At 46.2% G+C, this 12,939-nt stretch overlaps 1 protein-coding gene across 1 annotated transcript in view; it reads right to left on the bottom strand.

Moving 5' to 3' along the window:
- slit1a (slit homolog 1a (Drosophila)) overlaps positions 1 to 12,939 on the bottom strand; it is a 121,232-nt gene that overhangs the window by 1,725 nt on the left and 106,568 nt on the right. The window contains exons 29-35 of the mRNA XM_018766017.2: positions 12,688 to 12,827; positions 4,106 to 4,199; positions 3,644 to 3,781; positions 2,784 to 3,012; positions 2,521 to 2,651; positions 2,257 to 2,411; positions 1,093 to 1,381 (exon numbers count right to left, since the gene is read on the bottom strand). Of these exons, the coding sequence (XP_018621533.1) occupies positions 1,093 to 1,381; positions 2,257 to 2,411; positions 2,521 to 2,651; positions 2,784 to 3,012; positions 3,644 to 3,781; positions 4,106 to 4,199; positions 12,688 to 12,827 (1,176 nt within the window). The remainder of the gene's footprint in view (positions 1 to 1,092; positions 1,382 to 2,256; positions 2,412 to 2,520; positions 2,652 to 2,783; positions 3,013 to 3,643; positions 3,782 to 4,105; positions 4,200 to 12,687; positions 12,828 to 12,939) is intronic.

The following is a 12,939-nucleotide window of genomic DNA, read 5'->3' on the forward strand; positions in this document are numbered from 1 at the left end:
CCGCTTGGGGTGCCTTGCGGCGGACTGGCGTCCCGTCCTGGGTGTGTCCCCTTTGGCCTTACGCCCTGTGTTGCCGGGTAGGCTCCGTGACCCCGTATGGGACAAGCGGTTCTGAAAATGTGTGTGTGTGTGTGTGTTTAAAGTTTACTTTTACTAGCCATAAGAAAATCGGTTCTCATCTGAAGACCTTTTCAAAGTTTAATCCATGCCAATCATGACAATTTAAAACATTATCAGGGAGTACTATAAGTTTCTTACTCTGATTTATCAAATACAACATGCAATAATGAGAACAAACTTATACTATAAACTTATATTCATGGGGGGGGGGGGGGGGGGGCGCGGCGGCGCGGCGGCTTGGACCGGGTCCTGCTCTCCAGGGGGTCTGGGGTTCGAGTCCCGCTTGGGGTGCCTTGCGATGGACTGGCATCCCATCCTGGGTGTGTCCCCTCCCCCTCCAGCCCTACGCCCTGTGTTGCCGGGTTAGGCTCTGGTTCTCCGCGACCCCGTATGGGACAAGTGGGTCAGAAAGTGTGCATGTGTATATTCATTATTAATCAGTATTTGTTAAACCAGTATTACATTTCCAGTTGTCCCCAGTAAATGGGGGGAAATTACATATACAATTCAGGTAGAATCATCCTATTTTAAGTGAGTTAAAGAAAATCAAGCTTAGTGGATGATGCTTTTTACTAATCACATAAACTGGCACAAATTGTTATTATTATTATTATTATTATATAATAGGGATTTTTTGTGCATCTTCATGGACCTATAATCATACCACCTTTGTAATAAATGGGCATACGTAATTATAGTTCATTGTTTCAGTGAGAGGGGGGCGCGGGTTCAGCTGGTGCGTGCTGTGTGGCGAGTCTGGGGTTCGAGCCCTGCTTGGGGTGCCTTGCGATGGACTGGCGTCCCATCCTGGGTGTGTCCCCTCCCCCCTCCAGCCTTGCGCCATGTGTTGCCTGGGTAAGGCTCCAGCTCGCCATGCCCCCACTCGGGACAAGTGGTTGTTGACAATAGATAGATGGATGTTTCAGCGAGTGAACATGAAACATAAGTTTGATGAGAAAATATTGTCCTCACTTGCTGCCCTGGCAGGGGTTGTTTGTGGGCAGGTCACAATGAGGCCCACTCCAGCCGGGGTGGCAGTGGCAGATGGGACCTGTTCCACTGTTGGGCTGGCATATGCCATGTAGGCAATAAAGCTTGCGGCACAGCTCACACCCGGGCACCACGCCTGGTTTCATCTGTGTCTTGGTGAAGTCCTGCAGCTCGTTGTTGATGTACAAGTTCTGGATACAGCCGTGAAAGCTGGAGCCATTGTGAATCTGCCAGAAGCGGAACCCAGCTGAGTGGACATCCACAGGCATCCCTGAGGAAGGCAGAGCAGTTGGGTGAGAGAGACGAGGAGAGGAGCCCAGTGGCACACTGGCACAGTCAACAAAGGGCTTACATGGGAGTAATGGAGTGAGACATTTCAAAGTGCCATCACACATAGAGGGACAATACAAAGATATGTATTCCCCTTCTACAAATGTTCCAGGATTTAAAATGATAAAGCAGAACATTGTCTGAAAGAAGAGTGAGAAAGAGGGTTGGACCCAACATGGTTTAGTTTAAGATGTTGCAATGTTGAATGCAATTTCTGATAATAACATTGTTATTTCAAAATCAATTATTGGGTCATCTGGAACACGGATTCTTTGAAATATGGAATGGTGAAGAGGCTTAATATGAGAAAACATAGTGCCTCTCAGAGACAACAGAAGAATCAATATACAATAAGACAAATCACAGACCTACACAACACTTCTACAAGTGACCCATACTTACACCAGAACAAGCACACATGAAATTACGATTAACATATAACTGTACACAATAATAGAATCAAGGGTCATACTGCCCATTTCAATTCTCTTACCAAGGAAGGACACAATACAATTTACATATTAACATAACCATGTTTATCAAAAACACAGAACTTCAACATGTGAGCAGCACATCAGACTAAGACTGTATCTGTTAGGACTAAATATAGAAAACAATGTTGAGGTGGACAAATGTGCCAATTGTTTCTCCATGTACAGAAGCTGGGTTCTGATATCCCATATACGCTCTAGCAAACACAGTCTGGGAAATGAGGGTTGGGTTGTGCAGTGTCACAAAGCGAGGGGACAGGGAGATTGACAGTAGTGTAATAAAGAGTGCCTGTAGTGGAGGGAGGTGTCTGCAGAGGGCCCCTACCCCCCACATAAAGCGGAGCATCTCCGTTCAGGGGCTGGACCTTCCCAAAACTGTCCATTGTGGTTGGGAGCCCACCGTCAATAGACAAGTTTACCATCTGGTCAAAGGTCACCAGCTCCACAGTGTGGAATTGACCATCATTGATGGTCTCGGTGCTGGAAATAATATAATAACAATATAATAAGCAGACTGAAAAATTTCACTATTAAAAAATTTGATCAAAATGAAATGACTGGGTCATGGACTGCGACTTGCAATACTGACCTGTAGATGGCATGTCCAGGCTGGCTCCCAGGGTCATAGCTGACCTTCACATGACCTTGGTACAGTTCGACTGCAATATGATCACTGTCACCATTGTAAAGAAGGATGCCATTGTCCTCTGCAGTGGATACCTGAGGGAATAAGAGACATTATGGGAATCTTGAGGGTATGACTGTATTAATGTGGTACTTGTCAAAGGACCTGTGTGGTCATGTAAGATGTCTTTGAGTACACACATACACAGATGTGCATTTGGTGAATACCTGAAGTGTGATGTTAGCTTCAGGCCAGTTCTTCATATCACTAAGAAGCACGTAGGAGTCCCTGTCTACAAAGTTGACACTGACTAACTTCTCGCAGCGCGGCCCACCGAACCCGGGTGGACATTGGCAAAAGCCCCTCCCCCCCCTCTCCACACAGGGTGCATTGTTTTGGCAGTCAGCCAGGTCACATGGAGAGCGAAGTGCAGGAGGGATCTCACACAGGGGCCCGCTGTTGAAGAGAAGTGAAGGAAGAGACACTCAGACGAATTCCACAGCAACTGCAATTTCATATCTGGACTCTTTAGAGATCCAGAGTCATACTAAGTTGCTACTCTCTTTTGCACAGATGAAAAATTCTCACTTGGATTTCACTTTATACTGGTGTTTTAACAAAAACAGAAAATTCTGAGATCCTTTTAAAATGACACTTTCACAAACACAGAGCGAGATCCTCTTGATATTTTATGCAGTCAAACAGCTGCAGCTGGTAGCATAGTGATTAGAGTTGCTGCCTTTGGACCTCCAGCTATAGTACCCTTGAGCATGGTACTTACTCTAAATTGCTCCAGTAACATAACCCAGTTGTATAAACAGGTAAGGAGCTTGACATTGTAAGTTGCTTTGGAGAAAAGCATCAGCTATATTAATAAATGTAACACAGAAACTTTCACTTAGACTCTCTCACTCACTAACCAATACTATAAATTAAAAAATAATTATCATTTATAAATGATAACTTCATCATAATAAATTAATTATAATTAATGAATGATATTCACTACATTTGTCCCTCTTTCCATCTGGAAAAATGGCCTATGGAGATTCATACAAGAAAAAGAGACAGTTTATCTGAATTGTACCTGTAACCATCAACACAAGCACAAGTGTAGCCATTGACTCTGTCTACACACTGGGCCCTGTTTTGGCAGCGGTGCTCCCCACAGTCATTGTAGTTCACACTGCAGTCATTGCCCACATAGCCAGGGGGGCACACGCACCTTTAGCAGGTAGAAAAATGTAAGTGAGCATCTTAAAGACACAAAAAACTGTTTCTGAGAGAAAAAAGGAAAAGGGACAGCAGAGATCCAAAAAGATGTTGTAATTTCTTAAAAAGAGAGCTGTATTATCACACAGATTTTCCTTTTTTTTTGCAGCAGAACAGCATTTTGAATGTATGAACTAAGTTCATCTGTAAACATCTGTATGCTTGTTTGCAATGGACCAAGGATGTGTGAATGAGAAGCTGGTAGGATCCTGTGCACTGGAGAGGAAATCAGAGCCAGACAGATCGTGTGCCATTGGTGCGGTAGTGGCACACTCACTTAGAGCCTTTGTTGGCGATGACACAGGTGGAATGGGGATGGCAAGGGTTCAGTAGTGGAGCACACATGTCCACAGGCTCCTCACACATCTTTCCTGCAACAGAGAGGGACAACAATACGTTAGGGGTGCAGACTTCCCAAACATATGAACAGTTCAGAAATTTCTCATTTATTATTTAATTAAAGTGACTTAATGTGTACAGTGGGAAGTTTCTCTGGATTAATTATGGTTATGTATATTTTCGAAGATTACAACAGGAAACATCCCTTGAAGAACATAACACATAGATATCTACATAGATATACATAAATTGGCCATGGCTTCATGCTGGATGGCTCTGCCAGGCTGCCATTTTGGAAAAATCTGGTTGTCAAGTGGTATGCAATTCCAAGCGTTTAACTGCACCAATTACAGAAATAAATACAACAAGGAGAAAGGCTTGCCATTTCACAAGTGAGCACTTCAGTCTCTTCTGGTGTAAAAAAAAAAGTCATAAGGTGGAATTTATGTTCCCAGCAAGTGAGTAATCAGAAGACCAAGTCCAGACATTGTTTATGGTATGAATTTCTGCAGTCTGCAACCGATTAAATCTGGGATCAACAAACAAATGTTAAAGTATTTAAGTAAGCAGATCTTCAGGAAGAAAAATTTTTTGTACAGTTTCGTAGCTTAGTTTGACTAAGTAAACACTGTTGATCACTTATCAGACTATCAGTCAGAGTTTGTTTTAACATTAACGTACATCAGCAGGTTAGAAATTACACAATATAAAAATGAAGGGACACATTGTTAGACATAATTATACAAAGATAATAAAGTTTAAAGGACAATAATGTAATAAAGCAAAAAAAAGACTTACTACAAACAAATTGTAAAATTTTAGGGAAAAGGTTCAGTTCAATTTATTTATCCAATATATACATATGATACAAATGTCAGCTTAAACTTATACAGAAGATGAGACAATAGCTATATGTATTAACAACTAAATATTACAAATACATAAATTGAAATCAGTGTAATTAAAACTATTTAATCTGACTGATTTCAGTTTAAGAATTTAACAGTTTTCCTGAAAGTTTATTCCATTGTGTTGAAATTTTATAATTCAGTCCTTTTCGAGATTTTTGATAATGATGTATATATTTTCACGACCCACATTACTGTGTGCTTGGACAGGAAGATTTGTTTAATGTAAATAGTTGGAGAAAGCCTATGACCGTGTTCCCCGGGAAATTCTGTGCTTCGGGAGTATGGGGTACCGGGGCCACTACTGCGGGCCATTCGGTCCTTGTACATACGGAGCGAAAGCTGTGTCCGCATACTCGGCATTAAGTCAGACCTGTTTAGTGTGGGTGTTGGACTCCGCCAACGTTGTGCCTTGTCTCCACTCCTGTTTGTGGTTTTCATGGGCAGGATATCAAGGCGCAGTCGAGGTCAGGAGGGCATTCTGTGTGGGAGTCGGAAGGTGACGTCTCTGCTTTTTGCGGATGATGTTGTCCTTTTGGCACCGTCACATGGTTGCCTCCAGCATGCACTGGAATGGTTTGCAGCTGAGTGCGAAGCGGTTGGGATGAGGATCAGCACTTCAAAGTCTGAGTCCATGGTTCTCTCACGGAAAAAGATAGCATGCCCCCTCCAGGTAAGGGGAGAGTTTTTGCCCCAGGTGGAGGAGTTCAAGTATCTTGGGTTCTTGTTCACGAGTGAGGGAAGAAGGGAGCGTGAGATCAGCCACAGACTAGGAGCAGCGGCAGCAGTAATGCGGTCGCTGTACTGGGCTGTAGTGGTGAAGGGTGAGTTGAGCCATAAGGTGAAGCTCTCCATCTACCGGTCGATCTACGTCCCAACCCTCACCTATGGTCATCAACTCTGGGTGATGACCGAAAGAATAAGATCGCGGATACAAGCGGCCGAAATGAGTTTTCTCTGCAGGGTGCTGGGACTCACTCTCCGTGACAGGGTGAGGAGTTTGGACATCCGGGAGGAACTCAGAGTAGAACCGCTACTCCTTCACATTGAGAGGAGCCAGTTGAGGTTGTTCGGGCATCTGATAAGGATGCCCCCTGGACGCCTCCCTTTGGAGGTATACCAGGCACGGCCAACTGGGACGAGGCCCCGAGGTCGGCCCAGGACTCGCTGGAGGGATTATATCTCACAGTTGGCCTGGGAACGGCTGGGGATCCCCCAGGTTGAGCTGGAGGAAGTTGCGGGGGACAGGAGCGGATGGGCCTCTCTGCTCTCCCTGCTACCACTGCGACCCTTTTAGGACAAGCGGGTCAGAAGATGGATGGATGGTAAATAGTTGGATTATGGGTAAATTGTAAATAACGTGTTCAACCAATGGGGGCATTTCTGGGGGAAATGATGGGGTGACCATGTTTGCCAGTATGAAAGATGAAAACCTAGAGGCACTAAAAGCCTGCTGTGAAGGCTGGCTTTGTGCGCAGATCCTTGAGGAAATGGGGTCGTTGGACCAAGAACATTGTAGTAATTTCCCTGTGTGCCGGTGTTCTAATTAAACATTCGTCGTGAATGCTGCCCCTGCGTTCTTCTTCACCCCATCCAAACCCAGAGTGCCGCACACCACAATATACATGAAAGGACATTCTATTTGTCATATGTTTACCTGTATGATATGAATGTGTTTGCATTTAGATTTATAAAATCAGCAACAACAATAAATTTATAATATTATTGAAGGTCAACATACCGTGTTTTTCAGGATTTGAGATACATAACTACTAATCATACGGCTTTTTTTAGAAAGAGAATCAGTCTTTTTTCGGTAAATTTTGTGAGGAATTCCCCCAAGCTGTAATTGCATAAGTTAAGGGTCATATTATTATTTCATTGTAAATCTATGACGAAGTATTTCTTGGCAAAGGTTTTCCTTTTCTTTTTTATTTAATGCAGCAACTTTTGAAATCTGTTTTGCCTTAATATCAATATGTTTTGTTCATTCATATAAGTACCCAGAAAGTTAAAATCTTTTTACAATTTTGAGACTGCCACGCCCACACCCTCGAGCCGACACGGAACACCTGGGACGCAGCGCAGACTGGGGCATAAAAGGCTGCGTCAGACCAGCAGCTGATGCGGAACCTTGTTCAGCCTTGTTGTTTGCGACCTCCTAGCTCTTCTACTTCTTGTTCGCTAACGCCCTCCCAGAACCCGTCCCTTGTTCCAACGATCCTGTACCTCTTTATGATCATAGACCTCTTGCCTGTGTACCAACCTTGCCTTTTGGATTTTCCCTGTAACGACGTTTGCACCTCGAAGACTACTTGCCTGTCCTTTGACAACCTCTCTTGGATTTCCCTGAATAAACCACAAATACTGCTCTTCCTTCCAGAACCAGACATGACAGAGACCGTTGTAGGCCCTATAGTTTCTTCTTAAATTTTTAACAAGTTTGACAAATTTAACCACAGAATTTTGAATCTTATACTTCATCAATAGGCACTTTAGTAATACATTATATTACTAGTATCATAACAAAGTATACATTTTATACTAGATATTGTCCATTTCTTTGTAGGCCTGGAAATATCCTCCATGAAACTCAGTGTATTTAAAAATTTATTGACCAAAAATTACGGATGACAAAATCATAGATTAATATACATGGAGCAGCAAAACTTTTAAGTCTCTTTGGTGGCTAGATACCATCTGGTGTATATGGCTATAAGAACAGAGTGCAGAGATTACAGTGTTTTATGCAAATTATACAAGTCAAAATGATAGGAAAACCTCTGTTGTATATTAACACAGACTATGAATGTGGGATGATGAGATTATGCTCTTAATAATGCATACCAAGATCTTGATATGTGAAATCAGGTAGGTTCAATGACGGCACCATGTTGTCACGCCCACTGGACCATCAGCGCCACCTGTGGCTCGTTAAGAGATCGTAGGATAAAAGGGCGTCCCGGAAGCCTTTCAATGCAGAACCTCTTCCAGAGCAACTACCGGTCTCTGTGCTCCTTCATGCATTTGTGCTTATTGGGTTTTGTCTTTCCGGTTTCTTGATCTCTCACCTGGCTTTCCCAACTACAGTTTTGATTATTTCCTTTGATGATGTTCATTCCTCGCCTGACCCTTGCCTGCCCACTGACTATTCTTTTGTCCTATCCCTTTAAGCACTGCACTTGAGTCTGTCACCCTTCTCTGCCCGACACCATGACAAAAGGTTCCGCCTCATCTACGGACTCAGCAGAGCTTGTTCAGCTGCACCGCGACCGCATGTCACCGGGTGTCAGGCTGGGAGCCCACCCTCCGACGATAGGGCGGCTGGAAGGAGTCCCTCCAGTGCTCTCAATCTCCCCACTACCGGGACCCTGCATTGCCACCATGGAAAGGTACAATGAGTCGTCGGAGCATTGTCAGGACTTCATAATGCAATGTGAGCTGGTGTTCCACGCTCCCCCCACCAGTATCTGACCGAGGAAGCCAAGATCGCCTACCTGATGGTGCTAGTTACCGGTCCAGCACGAGTGTGGACGACTGCCGGGTGGCGTAAGCACCTTGAGACCTCCTACACTGACTTCTGGAAAAAATTCAAAGCAGTGTTCAGCCCCCCATTCCTATCCCGCACCACCGGAGACCGTCTCCTGCGCATTTGACAGGGTTAGTGGACAGTGGCTGAGTATGCGCTGGAGTTCCAGACCCTGGCTCAACAGAGCAGATGGAATGCAGCCCCTCTCAAGGCTTGCTTCTGTAATGGGCTTCATCCCTGGCTCCAGACCAAACTAGCCTATAGAGGAGAGGACTGGACGTTTTATCGCCTGGTGGAGATGGCTGGGACCCTGAACCACCTGGCCCGGAGTCGGACGCCCGTCCAGATCCCCGCTTCCCGGGAGGAGGACCTGCAACCAAGGCTGTTCGGACAGGGGAGGCTGGACACTGAGGAGCGGTGTTGCCGTCTTCAGGACTGCCTGTGTCTTCACTGTGGGGTGCCGGGCCACTTCTGTGCTGACTGCCCATTGTGGATGCCATGTTGCCAGAACAGGGGCTCACAGGTGAGTCCCAGGTATCGATCGGGAAAACTTACAATGCCGCTACGCCTAGCCTGGGGGGAGACTCATCTGGATACCCAAGCCTTGGTTGACTCGGGCCACCGGCTGCTTCATGGACATTGGGTTCGCCCAGGACCACAACATCCCGGGTCGGAGCTGTGACCGCTAGCTCCGGATCGGCTCATTGGACGCCAACCCCTAGGTTCAGGTGTGGTGACCTCATGCACTGAGGCCCTTCGGGTCTCAATTGGGGCTTGTCGCCACAAGGACCTGACATTCTTCCTGATATGGGCTCCCGATACCTCAGTTATCCTTGGCTTCCACTGGTTGGTCAGGCATGACCCGGTGTTCCGAAGGAGCATGGGGTAACTGGCTTCCTGGGGTGACCGGTGCACACACTCTTGCTTACAGATCCCATGTCGGGCTACGTCTGTGGAGGGGGTGGTCGGTCTTCCTCCAGTACAGGTACCCAGGGAGTACTGGGACCTCCGGGAGGTCTTCAGGAAGGTCTGGGCCGCAGAAATACCCCTGCGCCTACCATGGCACTGTGCGATTGCTCTCCTGCCCGGGACCACACCTCCCAGAGGCCATGCATAGCCCCTGTCTGTGCCCAAACAGAAAGCCATGCAGGAATACATCACCGAGGTCCTGGACGCGGGGATCATCAGGCCCTCTACGTTGCCGGCCTCTGCCGGGTTCTTCTTCTTTAGTAAGAAGGACAGGGGCTTGCGCCCTTGCATCGATTACTGGGGGTTGAATGCCATCACCGTCAGGTACTCTCACCCTTTACCACTCATTACCACTGCCGTGGAGCAGATTCATGTGGCTACCCTGTTTTCCAAATTATATTTGCGGAGTGCGTATAACCTCATGCGGGTCCGTCAGGGAGATGAGTGGAAGCCCGCCTTTAGCATCTCCTTGGGGACTTCATTCACTATTGTGTGCTGGTCTACCTGGACGACATCCTGATCTTCTCCCGGACCCGGGAGGAGCACACTGAACAGGTTCAGGCTGTGCTGCGCCGGCTCCTCAGTCACTGCCTGTATGTGAAAGGAGAGAAATGCCTTTTTCACCAGCAACGGGTGTCTTTCCTGGGGTACATCCTGAGCGCCGAGGGGGTGGCCATGGACCCTCAGAAGGTAAACGCCGTGACAGCCTGGCCCAGACTCAACACTGTGAAGGTGCTCCAGAACCTTCTGGGGTTTGTGAACTTTTACTGTCGTTTATCCGTGGGTTCAGCTCTCTCGCAACCCCACTCACCACCCTAACGGCCATCAAAGGTCCCCGACTACCCTGGAGTGAGGCCGCTGATAGGGCATTCCAGGATCTGAAAACACGCTTCACTTCAGCTCCAGTGCTCAAGCATCATGATCCTTCCTTGCCGTTTGTGGTCGAAGTGGATGCCTCGCTCGTGGGAGTAGGAGCTGTTCTCTCCCAATGTCAGGGAAACCCTCCTAAACCCTACCCTTGTGCTTTCTTTTCCCTCAAGCTGTCTGCAGCCGAACGCAACTATGACATTGGGAACAAGAAGGTTCTGGCCATCAAGCTGGCCCTCAAGGAATGGCGACACTGGCTGGAGGAGGCGGTTCACCTGTTTCTGATGTGGACAGACCACTGCAACCTCAAGTACCTCAAGAAGGCCCGTTGGCTCAATTCCCGCCAAGCATGTTGGGCTTTGTTCTTTACACGCTTCTGATTCACCGTATCTTACTGACTGGGCTCCATGAACACTAAGGCAAATGCCCTGTCCCGGCTCCACAACCCCGAGTCGGCCCCAGAAAACCCAGAGAGCATCCTCCCCAGAGGATGTGTGGTGGCTCCCATGTGATGGCAGTTCTTCCCGGACCTACGTGCGGCCAAAGCCTCCAAACCTGTGCCTCCCGATAAGCCTGAAAGGAAAGAGCATGTGTCCGTCCACATGCGGTCGGAATTGCTACAGTGGGCACATGACTTGCCCACCTCCAGGCACCCAGGCATCCACATGAATCTCACCCTCTTGCAGGGGTGTTTCTGGTGGCCTTCCATGGTGGACGACGTCCAAGAATACATGGAGGCCTATGTCACCTGTGCCCAGGCCCTGACCCGCAGCCCTCCTCAAACCGCTGCCTGCGCCGTCTTGTCCATGGTCTCATGTCGCCATAGACTTCATGGTGGACCTCCCAGTCTCAGACGGTAAGATCGTGATACTGACATTGGTTGACTGGTTCTATCCCTCTCTCCAAGCTGCTGGCCGTCCTGGAGATGGCTGAGATCCTGTTCAACCAGGTATTCTGGTTGTTTGGCCTTCTAGAAGACATCATTTCCAACCGGGGTCCCCAGTTCACGTCCAGGGTGTGGAGGGCTTTCTGGAACCAACTAAGAGTAACGGTAAGCCTTACTTCGGGTTACCACCCTCAGGCCAACGGTCAGGCCGAACGCCTGCAACAGGACATATCCCGATATATTCAAACCTACTGCTCCCACAAACAGCATCAGTGGGCCTGGTACCTCCCCTAGGCCGAATATCTATCACTAAACGTCCTGACATCATTCAAGTTTTTTCTAATTGATATTACATGCCTGGTTTGATCAACTGAGAGAAAATACATCTAGCTTTAAAATAAGCAATATTTCATGGAAATTGGTTGAGAATTGCCCAAGGCAGACTTTCTAGGAGAGTGGCTGAGTGCATTCAAAGCCTTGTCTTTTTCTTTACAAGCATGAATCATTTTTCCAATATGGCAGATAACGTTGCCATTGTAGAAATGCACATTATTATTGTATAGTGCCTATTTCTGTATATCTATGGTTATCTAGCCTGTTTACAACAGGCCGTGCAACTGACATCAATGATTCAAACATGTAATTATGTAAAACAGTATATAAGACTGCCAGACAGTAGATGGATAACTGTAGATAGTGTGTAGTGGTTGCAGTTATTGCATTTAGACTAGGGTTTAAATCCTACCTCCTGCTGCAATATGTTTGAACAAGGTACTTACCCTGAATTGCTCCAGTAAAAATTACCAGCTAAATAAGAAAATCATTATAAGTAGCTTAACACTGTAAATCACTTGGGAGAAAAGCATCAACTACACTAATAAAGTCAATGATTCACATTGATAAGCTTCATTTTATAGTCTTAGAACATGCTCACTGTATTTGTATGCAAGAACCTTCCCCCCAGCTGTGGTTATTCTGAATAAACCAATGCTTTTACATTTATTTATACTCATTTAGCTGACAATTTTCTCCAAAGTGACTTACACTGTTTAGGTTACAATTATTTGCCCATTTATACAGCTGGGTAATTTTACTGGAGCAATTTAGGGTAAGTACCTTGCTCAAGGGTATTACTGCAAGCTGTGAAAATCAAACCTGCAACCTCTGGATCTAAAGGCAGTAGCACTAACCACTACACTATCAGCTGTCCCTTTTAAAATACAGTATCTATAACAGGTGACATAACAAGCATATTTATGTGTCTGACATATGAAAGTGGTGTCCTTTGGTAAATGTTTATACCCAGTATGACATATAAAAACCTGCAAGGCAAGAGAGTTGAAGCCAAAGTACAGCCATACCAGTGTAGAAAGGGCCACACAGGCATGTGTAGTTGTTCAAGCCATCCACACAACTAGCGCCATTCTCACAGTTGTTGTCCTGGCATTCGTCTATGTTGGTATGGCAGGTGGGGCCATCAAAGCCCGGGGGACAAAAGCAACTGGAGAGAAGTGAAGGGAAGACAGATATGTTTTAATTTACCCTATCAAAATGAAACTGTCATGGCAGAAATTGTCAATTGATTGTTTATCCCACTGATAAAGTGCATTTTC

This window comes from Scleropages formosus, chromosome 8 (genome assembly GCF_900964775.1).
Source record: "Scleropages formosus chromosome 8, fSclFor1.1, whole genome shotgun sequence".
Classification (NCBI taxonomy): Eukaryota; Metazoa; Chordata; class Actinopteri; order Osteoglossiformes; family Osteoglossidae; genus Scleropages; species Scleropages formosus.